The sequence below is a fragment of the Schistocerca gregaria genome, chromosome 4, assembly GCF_023897955.1.
Source record: "Schistocerca gregaria isolate iqSchGreg1 chromosome 4, iqSchGreg1.2, whole genome shotgun sequence".
NCBI lineage: Eukaryota > Metazoa > Arthropoda > Insecta > Orthoptera > Acrididae > Schistocerca > Schistocerca gregaria.
Window position 1 is genome coordinate 250,848,927 of NC_064923.1, and position 16,412 is coordinate 250,865,338.

General features: G+C 43.2%; 1 protein-coding gene across 1 annotated transcript in view; it reads left to right on the forward strand.

The window, feature by feature from the left end:
- LOC126267673 (carboxypeptidase B-like) overlaps positions 1-16,412 on the forward strand; it is a 71,497-nt gene that overhangs the window by 11,857 nt on the left and 43,228 nt on the right. The window contains exons 2-3 of the mRNA XM_049972973.1: positions 1,849-2,058; positions 15,450-15,546. Coding sequence (XP_049828930.1) covers positions 1,849-2,058; positions 15,450-15,546 — 307 coding nt within the window. The remainder of the gene's footprint in view (positions 1-1,848; positions 2,059-15,449; positions 15,547-16,412) is intronic.

Genomic DNA, 16,412 nt, shown 5'->3' on the forward strand with positions numbered 1-16,412 from the left:
CATCTTTAATTTATCTTATACTTTTGAGTATGGCTGTCTTTCAGCAACCGTATGCAGGCTGTTACCGTAAGAGTGTGCAAATCTTTAACAGGACATAGAGGATGCTTCGCTGAACAATTTGAGGCAAGGAACTTGGTGTCGGCGAAGCCATCTTGAGGAAAAATTAGGAATAAAATAATATCACTGTGTAGTTTTTTACTTACATCAGTTTACTGCAGATACCAACATTAACACAATGAACATACCGTTTGGACTGTGTCTCAGAAAATATGCTGAAATGGCGGTCATCAAGCTCAATGCAAGCGTGAAATCGACAAGCAAGATTCTGATGCACCCTGACAAATATCGCTGGTGTACTCCGAATCACAGCACTGGCAGATATAATTCTGGCAAATAATTCCATCTCCGTATCCACATGTCAGTTTAGATATCCGCATAGGGAATAATCAAAGGCATTCAGGTCCGGTGACCTCGCAGGCCATGGAATAGAGCCACCCCTTCCAATCTAGTGACCAGAAAGTATTGAACGGGTTCCGCCCCATCGTATTGTGCTGTATGTCTCTGAAGAGAATTGAGTAATGAATGAGTCTGTCGTTGATTCATAACGCCTTCTTTCATGGGATAATGTATATACGATACAACAGAGCCATCTCATGGACAAGAAAAGTAAACAGAACCTGCATCATGACTTCCTAGTAATCAGGCTCGCCCTCCATGGCTCCTTGCAGGAAGTAAAGAATGTACATGTAAATAAACAGTACAGTTCGTGCAAACTTGTACGCATGTTAGTTGTAAATAAGCTGGAAAACAGTAATGCTAGACAAAGCGATGTACAAGTTTACTTCCATATCTCCTTAAGCAGGCTTCTCCGACCCGAGATTCCCTAACTCAAACTGCTCAGTGGAGCATTCTCTATGTCGTGTTACATTTTTGCACGCTCTTACGGAAACACCCTGCATAACTTTCAGTGGAGAAATAACACAGCCAACCGTATGTAAATAGTTGTTTAATACATTTATCTAGGTTTCGACGCCTCTAAGAATTTCTTCATCGGACAGTTTGTGTTAACACGCCTGGACTCAAAAGCCCTCTCATTGAACCATGGTAGCTCTCCTTATATCATGATAATCCTGGCGGGCGGCTGTTCTGCGTGGACGTCCAGAACCATGTCTACGGGTGTGAGAACGTTCACGTGACTACTGATTTCAGAATCGCTGCACCACAGACGTAACACGTCCAGCGCGTGTGGCAATTTTCCGAAAGGACAGTTCCTCCATTTGGAAGGCCACAATTCGAGTCCTTTAAGACTCTTTCTGCGTCGCATAGTTGTCTACTTGCTTAAAAAAAATGGTTCAAATGGTTCTTTGCACTATGGGACTTAACATCTGTGGTCATCAGTCCCCTAGAACTCAGAACCAATTAAACCTAACTAACCTAAGGACATCACACACATCCATGTCCGAGGCAGGATTCGAACCTGCGACCGTAGCAGTCGCGCAGTTCCGGACTGAGCGCCTGTCTACTTGCTTCACACCTTTGCACCACACTGAGGCTGGCAATCAACATTGTCTGTGACAGGGTAGACTCAGATGTCGCTCTGGAAACTATGCCACTATGTTGGCGGATGACGTTGAAACAATTATCAGTACACCTACTATCCCCAGATGGCATATGTCGTCATCAGGCATACTAATTTTTTTTTTTCCGGCAGAGTACATTTCGTCTGCGGTGCTTCATTCTTCACAAACGCTATGGTATGGCAGTTCCTCCGCAGTCCTCAAGTAATGCATTTGTTTAAATAGATATCAGGAAGAACGTAACGAGGCAGTTGTCGTGTTTCTGCGGCAGACACAAAGTCTACCGGCTGGTGCCGACGGCGGAGCAGCTGCAGGCGCTGTCTCAGCTGCGGGAGCACCCGGCGCTCGACTTCTGGTCGCGAGCCCACCGCGCCGGCCACCCCGTGGACGTGAGGGTGCCGCCGCACGTGCACGACCACTTCCGGGGATTCCTCGACCGCCACGGAGTGCTGCACCACGTGCTCATCGACGACCTCGAACAGTAAGTTCTCGACTCTCTTTGATAGACCTCCTTCATGTCACATCTCTCCTACACGTAGCGTATATGCTGGGGGAATTAGGTAAGAGTGATACACTAAAAGTAATAGACGGGTTTCGTTATTTCGGCGGCAAAGTAGCTGGTAATGACCGAAATTGAGAGGGTATAAAATGCACACTGATTATTGCAAGGATATCATTTCTGGAAAAGAGGAATTTGTTGACATCGATTATAAATTTAATGTTAAGAATCATTTTCTGAAGAAATCTGTCTCGAAGGTAGGCCTGTATGGAAATGAAACGGAGACGGTAAACAGATCAATTATTCTCGACGGCCAGTGCTCGTCAGAGACAAGTGCATCGTCTGGAATGACCCAGGAAAGTGTGATGTGAATGCTGTTACTTTCTGTGTGCACTGGTGTCCAAAGTTAAAGCAATAACCTAAGTTTTCCAAGGGTGCGTTTATTTTGTCACACAACAGTGTAAAAAGGTGATACTAGAGTGGAAATAACATAAAGTACAGAAAATGTGAACAACCGCAACATGCATAACAGTAGACGATAATATTCTTCGTTTCTTTCCAACTTAACAGGTTTGCACACAAATTCCGACAACTGGCTCACTGTGGTGTGTGACCACCTCTCGTAAAAATACAGGCCTGCCAGCGACGGTGCATGCTGCGAATAAAGTCGTCAATGTCATGGTATAATGCTCACTCTTCCTGCGGAGCTGCTCCCATGTCCTGGAGAGTGGTTCGTGGATATTGACGTGATGCAATCCGTCTCCCAAGTGCATCTCAGACATTCTCAGTGGGATTCAAATAGGGAGAGCGAGTAGGCCACGCCATGCATGCAATATTTTCTATTTTCAAGAAAATAACAAGCACTCGTGCTCTATTAGATCGAGCATTACCGTCCATCAGTACGAAGTCTGGACGCTCACTACATCGCAACAACCGTAAATGAGGTTCCAAGATCTCGTCACATTACACGTTAGCTATTAAATCTTGCTGATTCCCCCGTAAAATTTCATGAAGGGGTGTTCCAGTAGTCAACATAATCCCTGCTCACATCATTAGCGATCCTCCTCGATATCGGTCTCTTATCACAATATACGGGTTTCAAAATCTTGTTCTACTTTTCCTTGAGATGCGAATCCGGCGAGAATCACTCTCGGGACCAGATCGGGACTCATCTGTGTAAAGAACTTTGGCCCACTGTTCGACTGTCCAGATGGCATGTAGACGGCCACGATGTGGATGCTGCGAGGTCAGATGCCAGCTGCTGCGGAATACTAAGGTGGTAATGTCGTGCCCTTACAGCTAAGTAACGGTCCTCGCATTCCGATGCAACTCGTAGTCGGTCCTGCCCTCGTCTTCTGGATACAGTTTAGGGCTCTGTAAACTGTCGCCACATCCGAGAAACAACAGAACGATTCACGTTAAGCCATCGGGCCACATGAGTTTACGAATGCCCTGTTTCCATTCTTGATGTGGCCCTCCACGCACAGAATCTGGTAGGCGTCTTCTCTGTGTCAAACTGCACGGTCTGTGACTGTGTACACAGAGATTGTGGATGTGGGACTACCCGGTAAACACTAGCTCGTTTGATAGGTGCCCTGACTTCATCGTTGGTGTGGTTTTCCGTTGACCGAAATGGCATCTTCCGTGCACAACTAGAACATATGGACAGTTTGTATGATTATATCGTGGAGTAGACACAGGACTGGGAGACAGCGTTCTGCATTAATTTTGGACACCGGTGTATTTGGTATGACGAATGACAGCGTGGTCTAAATGTTAAAAACGTAAGTTGATGCAGATCAGCGGGAATATCGATACTGTAAAGTTTTAATATAACACTAATAGTGTGTTGCTTGACACACACACGTCAATTAAACCTCTAGGGGTTGCAAAACGGTGTCACATAGAACGACCACGTAAGGACGGTAGTAGCGAAAGCGAATGATAGACTTTGGTTCATTGGGACAACTTTAGAAAATGTAGGTCATCTATCAAGGAGCCGGTGTACTGAACGCCAGTGCGATCCATTCTTGAGTACTGCTCGAGTGTTTCGGATCCAGTTCGAATTAAAGCAAAACATCGAAGCAGTTCAGAGGTGTGGTGCTATATATATTACCGGTAGGTTCGACCAGCACGCAAGTGTTACGGAGATTCTTCGGGAACTCAAATGGGATTCCCTGGAGGGAAAGCGGCGTTCTTTTGGAGGAAAATTCAGGGAATCAATATTTGAGGTTGACTGCAGAACGATTCTACTACAGCCAATGTACATTTCGCTTAAAGGCAATATGAAAAAAATTACGGCTGTAACAGAGGCATATAGATAGTCGTTTCTCACTCGCTCTGTTTATGAATGGAACTGGAAAGGATATGACTAGTAGTGGTACAATGTACCCTTCGCCACGCACCACAGTGTGGCCTTTGGAGCGAAAAATTGATACAAATGAAGACAAAAGGTGAACAGAAACCGTTTTGTGTGGTGCTGTAGAAGTATTCTGAATATCAGATGGGTATCTCGAGTAACTAATAAAGATGTACTGAATCAAATTGAGGTAAAACAAAATTTGTGCAAAACTTTAACTAAAGGGAGGGATTCATAAAGAGGACACATCTTGATTAATCAGGAGTTAACCTGGTAATGCAGGGAACAATGCGGGTATAGTGGAGATATTCACAGAAACTACAAAGTAGTTGATCACTTTTTTTAAATTTTTGATATGCGTAATGTACACAATTATGTTGCGTACAGATCATTTTCTAGTGTCTACAACGTCACTGAGTCCAATCGTCGCGTTCATGAATTAAATGAAATAACTTGGTACCAATGATGATTTCTAAAGCAACAAAGGAAAACTGAGAAACAATATTAATTAATGACGAATAAATTTTATGCACTAAAGAAGGCAAACAATGTGTAATACTGATACGTGGCCACTAATAGTAACATTAGTTAAACGGTATTGTTAATGTTTATGACATAATTCGTTAACACGTTCTGGAACAAGCAATTAGAACACTAAGCTAATTGAGGGAGTGGTGCTGATTTTGAGTTTGATTTGTGTCTGTATCATGAAACATATGTATAGATAAAGTTACTATACGTTATTTTTTTGCGTTCATTCACGTCTGCTGTTTTACTCAGTGATCTATATCCGATGCTTTGAATACAGGAATACTTTGGAGTGTAAACTTCAGGTTGAAAACGGTAGGAGATAAAAAGCACACTGCGCCGTAATTTCTCTAGCGATATGCTTGGTAAACAGTGTACTAAAACACAGTACTTACGCTATAGCTTTCTCGCAGGCTACTTTTATTTCCCTGATCAACTCTTTTTCTCTTTGTTGTTCGGCAGGAGAATGTCACGAAGGGCCTACGATTGTTTTGTTTTCTTTTCCCCTCAACTACTGCAAAGAACTTGGACCTGCTCGTACAGTTTAACGCACTGTGCGCTAGCTTGTGAGACAGGGAGGTGCACCAGACCCGAACAGAATTCGTGCCGCCGATTAACGACCGTGGACTGCTACAGCGGCCAACCTGAATGTGGTTTTTATTCAGTTTTCCACTCTTACGCTAATGCTGGGCTATCCCCCAAACTCCGCTTGAGAGAATACGACAAACAAACAGTGAAAATACGATAATGCACAAGACAAAGTGCACACTGTTCACTGACACATGCTCACACAAATTCCCCCCCTTAACGACTGTGGCTCTAGGAAGAGTATCCGACAGCAAGGTTAAGTAATACAATAAAACTTGCAGGTCAGTGGCAGTCAACGTGGTCCCTCACACACACTAGTGAGCGTGCCAGCTTTCGTGGTGAGCGGTGGGCGGCGCAGGTTCTGAAAATCTTATTTAGGTTTTCATAAAATTTTGACATAAAGTATTTGGGAAGCAATTATTATTATTTCCTTTAACTTGTTACTTCACTACTTTAAAAGAGTGCGAAAGACGTTCAATAAGTAATGCAACACATTCTTTCTTGTTTGTTGCGGAAAGCGGATTGGTTTTATTCAGGATTTTAGTACACCATATTATTCCTTATTCTATTGCCTACAAAACGCTAATTTTCAACGTAATCTTCGTTCGATGCTGCGGCCTTACGCCATTGTGCTGAGACGGCCTGTATGTCCGCATGGTACCGCTCTACTTGTCTTGCTGCATCAATAACCTCTCAATCATCCACTTACTGCTTACCGCGAAGTACATCCTTCATCTGGCCAATCAGATGGAAATCAGAAGGTGCGAGATCCGGGCTGTAGGGTAGGTAAGGAAGAACAGCCCAATGGATTTTAGAGAGCACCCCTCGGGTGTCCAGACTTGTATGAGGCTTTGCGTTGTTATCGAGAAGTTTTGTGGTGGCGAACGCGCTGAAACTGTTTCTTCAGTTTCGTGCAGGTAGCGCAGTACACTTCAGAGTTGATCGTTGCACTATGCGGGAGGACATAAGGCAGAACAACCGCTTCAGAGTCCCAGAAGACAAACGCTAAGAACTTACCGGCCGAGGGTCAGGTTTCACGTTTTTCGTCGGAGGAGAGATGGTGTGCTGCCAGTCCGTGTATTTCCGTTTTGTTTCGGGTTCGAAGTGATGAACCCATGCTTCATCGCCTGTGACGATGTTTGACAAAAAAGTATCGCGATCAGCCTCGTAACGCGCAAACAGTTTCTCACAGATGGTCCTTCATTGTCTCTTTATTGTCTTCTGTTATGTGGCGAGGAAACCAGCAGGCATATATCTTTGAATACCCTAACTGGTGGGCGAGTGTGTTAGCACTACCAAGAGAGACGTCCAGTTGAAAATCTAGGTCTTTGACTAAGATCCATCGATCAAATCGAATGAGTATTGCATTAAAATGTAATGGCAGTCGCGAATATGGACCACCATGAGTTGCATACTGGAATGACGACAGTGAAAATTTGTGCCGAACCAGGACACGAACCCGGATTGTCCACTCTGCGTGAGAGGTCGCCTTACCAACAGCTATCCGAGCACGGCCAGATCCGTAGCTCCATATACCGTCAGCCATGTGGCTACAAACTGCATCCATTGTATATATTTCCGTACAGATAGATATTTTAGCTGAAAGACGCTTGCCTGATTTCTTCGGATAAATACGGAATTGCAGTGCCGGGTACTACAATATCGTATCGAATGAGAGTGTCCGCACGTTCCATATTCACAGCTGTGTGCGGACAGCTGGCACGCTGGAGGTAGGACAGGTTTGCGCGACCTTGTTGCAATGACGACCGACGCCCCGCCTAACAGCTCACAGTACTTTTGTTCGCAGTCAAGTCTGTGCAGACATTATGGAAGCGCCTGTCAGTATCTGCGATGCTCGGGTTTTCCGCCAATGACAGCTCTCTGCTTGGAACACACCTCCGTTGCAGACGCCACTTTGAAGGCTGCATGTAGCGCCGCCACCTATCGGAACTTGATGAAACTAGGGGGGCTCAAGCAGGGATATTGCACGAAGTCCCACAACAAATTCTACACATTTTCAGTCGGAACTGGTAGAGAAAAAGAAAGTGTTGCGTTACTTATTGAACGCCCTTCGCAGATTACTAATAGTGTAGAACCGATAGGTGGTTAGTAAATTTACTACTGCAGACATACGAAAGTAGGCGCTATGAAAAAACGATTGGCTACCCCTGCTGTCGATGGTGTATAAAGCGTATCTGGCGTTAATATAACGCTCTTTTGTTGTCGTCCTCACTCCTACCCTCAAATACCTTGACCTGACCCTCGACCGCCACCTCACCTGGACTCCCCATCACCTTACCATCCAACACAAAGCTCACAACAGACTCCGCCTCCTGAAACTTGTACAGCTGGACATGGGATCTGCACCCGTTTACCATCCTTCACACCTACAAATCCTTTATCCGCCCCATCCTCTGTTATGCTAGCATAGCTTGGATTTCTGCCCCTCCCCGGTTCTATAAAGCCCTCCAAATCCTCGAAAGCCATGCGCTCTGCCTCACCTTCCGCATCCACCTTCCATCCCCCATGTGCATCCTCTACGACCTCATCCCCTTCCCCCACCTTCTCCTTTTCCTTGAACACATCCGCACAATGTATATTGTCCACCATCTTGATCCCCCTCACTCCCTGTTGTCTCCCTTTCTCTCCACCCCCAACCTGTTGCTTCGCCTTTACCTTTGTGTCCCACCCTCTCTCCATCTCCACACCCTCCATCTGCTTTCCCAACACAACCTCCACCATCTGCCCCACCTGAATGATGAGCTTCATCCTGACATCTACGCTTCCTACCAACTCTAACCCCATCTTCCTGCTTCCTCCTCACGGCTCCCTCTCCTCCCCATCCCTTCTCCTGACCGGCTTCCCTTTCCTACTCGCTCTCCCTCTCTTGTGCTCCCTTTCAGTGTCTCTGAACTCCCTCCTGCCTTGTCTTCCCTCTTCATCTCCTGCCCCACGTATCTCCTGCCTCTTAGTGTACCCACTGATGCCCCTACTCTCTTTATCCCGCCGCCTCCCCTGCTGGCCCTTGCTCTCCCCTCCTTTTCCATCCTCTCTGACCTTACCCTCAGCAGGTCTCACCTGGCAGTTGTATTCTTCATCATGTGTGCTCCAAGTGGGTTTTAAGTGTGTTGTTCTGGAGTGCTTTTAATACTGTGGCTGACTTTTAAACTGTGCATGTGCATTCAGTATCTTCTTTGTGTTTTACTAATCGCCAACTGTGTTTTTTAACTATCTGGTGACTTTTTTAATTGTCCCCCATGAACGTCTCCATGTGACTGTATTATTATCTCCATTTTCTCCCCTTACTTTGTTTTATGCTCCCTTTTTTATCGCCTTATATATGTAACATTTTATTCTTGTTGTAGTTGTCAAGTCACACGGCTGAAGAGCGGCGGCTTGTGCCACTGACAGCCCTCCCCTACCCATATGGGGCAGGGGAATGAAATCACAATAAGGAAAACAGAAAATTGTCGTAACACATGGCAGTGAAGTGCTGTGCATGTGACAGTAGATGGTACGGAATGAGCACATTAAGATGGGTCGATCTGGAGGTATGATAGAATAGCAAAAAGGAACTGTCGTGCTTGGATTATCATATTACCTCACTTTGAATCAGGTTGATCGATCTGTTGGTGCCGGCCGCGGTGGCCGAGCGGTTGTAGGCGTTTCAGTCCGGAACCACACGACTCCCACGGTCGCTGGTTCGAATCCTGCCTCGGGCATGGATATGTGTGATGTCCTTAGGTTGGTTAGCTTTAAGTAGTTCAAAGTTCTAGGGGACTGATGACCTTAGATATTAGGTCCCATAGTGCTCAGAGCCATTTTTGATCTGTTGGTGTAACAAAACGAACAGTGCAAAGTGCCTACAAACACTGGAGTTCCACTCGTAGGCATATAAAGTGTCATATGAAAATCGCCCGTTAAAATGATCCCATACTACAGGGACTGCAGACGATCGTCACAATCAATAAGAAATGATTTCAAACCCGGCTTACAATATATATCTATAACAAAAAAGGGATGTCAAATGACACAAAACTCAGATACAACAACGTAGTCATGAAAGGACAGTGACTTCATGAGCCTGTAAGACAAATATTAAACAGCAAGAGAAACACTGGAGGAGACCAAAAGAGATAACTAAATGTAATCTGGAAACTTTTAGGTTCAAATTATGAGCTCGTGCTGAAAAGTAACGCTTCATAGCTTTTTATACAGAAACTATTAAAGCTTTTTAAACATCATAAATGTTAGTAACATCCCACATCTTTCTTCTTCATGTCAACAACAAAAAATGGCTCTGAGCACTATGGGACTCAACTGCTGTGGTCATTAGTCCCCTAGAACGTAGAACTTCTTAAACCTAACTAACCTAAGGACATCACACACATCCATGCCCGAGGCAGGATTCGAACCTGTGACCGTAGCAGTCGCACGGTTCCGGACTGCGCGCCTAGAACCGCGAGACCACCGCGGCCGGCTCACGTGAACATATTTGCAGCGTTTTACCCTCATCCTTCTTACGGTCCCGACATGACCCGATGCAATTTTGATTAGTGTCCAAAACAAGAAAAACACCTTCGAGGACCTAACTTTAATATTGAAGAAACGGTGCAGCAATAGGTTTCATCGAGAAAGTCAAATGTTCTACACTGATAGTGTCATCAAACGGGTTTTTCATTGGGAGAAATGCTGAGAAATAAATATGTGCACATGAGGAATGATGAGGCAGAATGTTAATAAATTTTGTTTTATTCGAACACGTAAGAGTATTGTGATAAAACATTCAGAGGCATTACATTTCACCCTGTTATCGTATACTGAAACGTGAATGTATAGACCAAGCACAAACAAATAACTTGAAGATTATACCAACATCAATTCATATACGCAGAACCTCGTTCTAAAATTCTACGGAAAATTAAAAGAATGGATCCAAACCGATTCACAAGGAGGGCTGCGCAGTTCTACGAATTTCGCAATAACGCTAACAAGGAAATGTGAAACGGATTGAGGTCCGGAAGTAAGCAAGTATAACACGACCTGATATATTGGACAGAAAAAAAAAATAGGTAAAAATTCACGAGTGAACGGTTTTGTTTCTGAGCCCTCAGTCTTCTGTGCCACCCTCTTCATCTCACAGTAGCACTTGCAACGTACGTCCTCAATTACTTGCTGGATGTATTCCAATCTCTGTCTTCCTCTACAGTTTTTGCCCTCTACAGCCCCCTCTAGTACCATGGAAGTCATTCCCTCATGTCTTAGCAAATGTCCTACAATCCTGTTCCTTCTCCTTGCCAGTGTCTTCCGCATATTCCTTTACTCTCCAATTCTGAGCAGAACCTCCTCATTCATTATCTTATCAGACCACCTAATTTTCAACGTTCGTCTGTAGCACCACAACTCAAATGCTTCGATTATCTTCTGTTCCGGTTTCCCCAAGTTCATGTTTCACTACCATACAATACTGTACTCCAAAAGTACACACTCAGAAATTTCTTCCTCAAATTAAGCTCTGTGTTGGATACTAGCGGACTTCTTTTGGCCAAGAATTCACTTTTTACCAGTGATAGTATGTATTTGATGTCCTCCTTGCTCCATCAGCTATTGGTTATTTTGCTGCCTTGATACCAGAATTCCTTAACTTCATCTACTTCGTGATCATCAATCGTGATGTTAAAGTTTCTCGCTGTACTCATTTCTGCTACTTCTCATTACTTTCGTCTTTCTTCTATTTACTCTCAATCCACATTCTGCACTCCTTAGACTGTTCATTCCATTCAGCAGATCAATCAATTGTTCTTTATTTTACTCAGGATAGCAATGTCATCAGCGTAAAGTAACATCGATATCCTTTCACCTTGAATTTTAGTTCCGCTCCTGAACCTGCCTTTTATTTCCATCATTCCTTCTTCGATATACAGATTGAACAGTAGGTGCGAAAGTTTACATCCCTGTCTTACACCCTTTTTTATCCGAGTACTTCGTTCTTGGTCGCTCTTGTATCTTGTACATATTGTATATTACCCGTCTCTCGCTACAGCTTACCCCTATTTTTCTCAGAATTTTGACCATCTTGCCCTATTTTACATTGTCGAACACTTTTTCCAGATCGACAAATTCTGTGAACGTGGCTTTTCTTTAGACTTACGTTCATTATCAACCGCAACGTCAGAATTGCCTCTCTGTTGCCTTTACCTTTTCTGAAGGCAAACTGTTCATCATCTAACACACCCGCAATTTGCTTTTTCTTTCTTAGGCATATTATTCTTGTCAGCAACTTGGATGCATGAGCTATTAAGCCGATTCTGTGATAATTCTCGCACTAGTCAGCTCTTCCAGTCTTCGGAGTTATGTGGATGATATATTTCCGAAAATCAGAGGGTATTTTGCCAGATTCATACATTCTACATACTAACGTGAATAGTCGTTTTGTTGCCATTTTCCCTAATGATTTCAGAAATTCTGAGGCAATGTTATCGATCCCTTCTGTCTTATTTGATCATAAGTTCTCCAGAGCTCTTTTAAATTCTGATTGCAATCTGAATCCGCTCTATCTTCTAAATTCTCCTGTTTCTTCTTCTAAACAAAACTTTTCCGTATAGAGTCCCCCAGTGAACTTTTTCCACCTATCCACTCTCTCCTCTACATTTAGCAGTGGAATTTTCGTTGCACTCTTAAAGTTGCCACCCTTGCGCTTCATTTTATCGAAGGTTGTTTTGACCTTCCTATATGCTGAGTGAGTTCTTCTGGCAATCATATCTTTTTCGATTTCTTCACATTTTCCATGCAACTCTTTCATCTTAGTTTCCCAGCACTTCCTACTTATTTCATTGCTCAGTGACTTGTTTTTCTGTATTCCTGAATTTCCCTCAACATTTTTGTATTTGCTTGTTCTATCGATCAACTGAAGTATTTCTTCTGTTACCCATGGTTTCTTTGTAATTATCTTCTTCGTACCTATATTTTGTTTTCAGCTTTTGTTATTGCCCTTTTTAGAGATGTCCATTCCTCTTCAACTGTACTTCTTACCATGCTATTCCCTATTGCTGTATCTATAGCCTTAGATAACTTAAAATGTATCTCGTCATTTCTTAGTACTTCTGTATCCCACTTCTTTGCGTATCGATTCTTCCTGACTAATGTGTTTAACTTCTGCCTACTGTTCATCACTGCTCACTGTGATCTGAGCATATATCTGCTCCTTTGTATGCCTTACAATCCGGTATCTGATATTGGAATCTCTGTCTGACCATAATGTAATTCAACTGAAACTTTCCCGTATCACGTGAACCTTTCCAAGTATACCTCCTCCTCTTGTGATTCTTGATTCACTGTTACTAACTGAAATTTATTACAGAACTCAATTAGTCTTCAGAACCTGCCAGAAAGTTTCAATTAGTCTTTCTGCTCCCTCATACTTGTCCCAAGCCCATATTCTCCTGTAACCTTTTCTTCTACTCCTTCCCCTACATCTGCATTCCAGTCCCCCATGACTGTTAGATTTCATATCCCTTTACTCTTGGTATTACCCTTTCAGTATCCTCACATACTTTCTCTATTTCTTCTTCTTCATCTGCTATATCTAGATTGAGCTTTGGCATTTCCCTTTTCAGATATTCCAGCTTCCCCACCACGTTCAAGCCTCTGACATTCCACGCCCCTAGTTGTAGAACGTTATACTATCGTTGTTTATTCAGTCTTTTCCTTATGGTCACGTTCCCGTGGGCAGTCACCTCCCGGAGATCTGAGTGGGGGACTATTTCGGAATCGTTTGTGAATGGAGAGATCATCATGTCACTTTTTCAATTATAGGCCACATGTCCTGTGAATACACGTTATTTGTCTTTACTGCAGTGGTTTCCATTACCTTCTGCTCCCTCATCACTTTGAATATTCCACCTTTAGGAGTAGTTTCCCATACTAAGGGCAAGAGAATGTCCTGAAACCCGGTCCGCTCCTCTGTCCTCTTTGAAAAGGCCGTTGGCAGAATGAGAGTGATTCCTTATGCCGGAAGTCTTCAGCCGCCAAAGGTGATTATAATTAAAACTTAAGCAAGGGCGCCTTTCGAACCCAGGACCGAGGACGTTTTGATTACTAAATTTACCCCTAGCCCGCTGGTGATTCGGGTACTACAGTGTCATAAAAACCCAAGGAGATGGGAACGACTCGGTCTGGCGGACGGGAAGGAGCCGATTCTGAGACAATGAAAGTGGAGTATAGTCGTATTGCATGTAATGTTAGGAGACCACAAAGGACAGGTTCAGCTTTCTAATTGGAGAATTGTTTACTATGCATCCACGTCTACAGGCATCTTTCCTTCGTCCTTGTGTGGAAGTGTATATGTTAAGTGTAGGTGACACTAATAGATGTGCGTGTAAAGTAGCATCGCGTTCGCGCAGAAACAATGAGAGAAGGGGGAGGGTGAAATCCGGTGCCAACACACAGCCTACTCCTGTCGAAGAGGACCAAGGGGGCCGCCCCAGCTTAACCTCCCCATCCGACCACCGTATCACCCTCAACACTTCACGAGACACTGCTGACAAATATGGATTTTAATCCACGATATTGGCGCAAAGACAAAAGATCCACGATTTTCGCAACCACCCCTCCTGTCACCTTTGTCTTTAACAAACATCGATACAATGAAAACTTAAAACGTAACTCACAAAATGTGCTTTGTTGTACATTGCGTGGTTCACTAGAAACGTACGTGCAAATAATAATAATAATAATTATCATTAATAATATTATTTTCTTCTCGGAAGTGCCAACTAAGGACGAAGTGCTATTTCACCTCCTCATTCCTTGTTCTTCCTTTCAGCATTCTTTCATCTGTTCACTACGTTTTTTCTTCATGTCTTCTGGCGATTTCACACCAATTTTTGCACTCACCTACCTTGGAATCCTTCCATTTTCGATACGTTTCCCCTAAACGCTTCTCTGTCTGTCGCTTCTTCACCTTATATATTATTATTTTTTTCTAAATGCTCTTTTACTTCATGGACACAAGTTGTAGACATCTTATCCCACAGCTATTTGAAGGTCTTCTTTTGGATAATCTAGAGTCTTGTATTTGATATAAACGTCCCAAAACGTACCAGTCTTTTTCTCTCATTAGTTCTGGTATGTTTTACATGTTTGATAACGTTCATCATTGCTGTATAACTTCCAAACTGCCACAGTTTGTCGTGGGCAAATATTTACCTAATGATTTGGGTTTCTAGTATTTCTAATTGATCTAGAATATGTTTTAATGCTACAAGCAGCTCGGATAGCGGCACCTATAAACACTCCTCTACTGGAATTACGACAGGCGTGCCGGCCCCGTATCTAATTCGCCCAGCGTATTAACGATGAGATCCAATGTGTCGGCCAGCGTAGTTGTGATTTTAGGTGGTTTCCCACATCCTACTAGGCGCATACTGGGCTTGTACCCAAGTCCCCCCTCAATTACACTATTTGCATTCATTTAGAAAACGTTCCCACACTTTTACATCACATGACGTTCCCACACTTTTACATGATACAGACGGTTGGGGTACACAAATTCCTTCCCAGGGGCGAAGGGAAGGTGACAGGAATAGCAGCTTGCCACCCTCTAACATTAACGGTGCCAAATTAGATACTAACAATGACGACCCTCTGTAAGTACGGGATAAAGTCTAAAGAAAATGAAAATAGTTTAATACTAGACATTCGCTTGCATATAGACATTCCGGCTTCGTTATTCTATTGTAATGTCTAGCTTTTGCAATAATAATAATAATAAAATTTATTATTATTATTACTATTACTACTACTCTTATTATTATTATTTGTGTTGTGATAACGATGTGTTCTATTATAAACAGAATCATTTCTATGATAAACAAGTACTACCAATGACGATTTTCAGGATTTTCGAAAAGGAGCGAAATCTGACGCTAGTGAGATCCATCCCCAAAAGCCCCGAGGACCGCATATCATTCACCGAGTACCAGCGCTACGATGATGTGAGTATTGCCAGAGCTAAGAGTGTATTGTCTGGCTCCCTATAACAGCAAAAGGATGGAAGTTCAAAATTTACAACAATTTATGTACGACCAATACTAACATATGAGCCGGACATAGATACCTATACATAATTTGTAAAATCCTTACCCATTCTCTTGCGCCTGTCTGCTAATTATGATGAACATTTCTCTTGAAACTGTTACAGTATCTTTACACGTTTTATCGAAACCACACTGTTTCCTATTTTATAGTATCTCGTACGCCTAGACGATAAGCTGAGAACATGGACCATGGTTGTTGTATGCCAAATGTTTCATCTTGGTTACAATGCTTGCTGTCAATCGTCTGTTCATTGACACAGCAAAGCGCAAATTCCTGTTCAGGAAATATTTCCTTGTATTTAATGCTGCCACGTCATGACATAGCGTAGAAAGCTTAATTTGCAACGTGGCATTGATAACGGCGCTGAATATCTCGTAACTGGTCATGCGCGTTAATTAACTGGAAAGTGCTAACACGGCTGTACTGTCCTCATAATGAACTGACATCTTTGTACGCTGTTAAATGCCTACGCTTACCACAGAAGCGCTTCTTTTGTCGTTCGCTGAGATAAACATCACATCGAGGCACGTCGGGACTGTAGGGAGGACTCCAATAAATCCAGTAGAACCACCGAAAAAGATAACGTATGGTCTTATTCGAATGTGGTGGGCGTTATCATACCGAAATACTATTTAAAATTGTGGGGTGGACCATTTTCAACCATTCCAGCACCTCTCTAAAGGAGAATGATTTAAGGTAGAGCGACCTTACAAAACTAATACAAGGTAAGGCATATGTCTGACTGAGATTCACTGGAAGAATC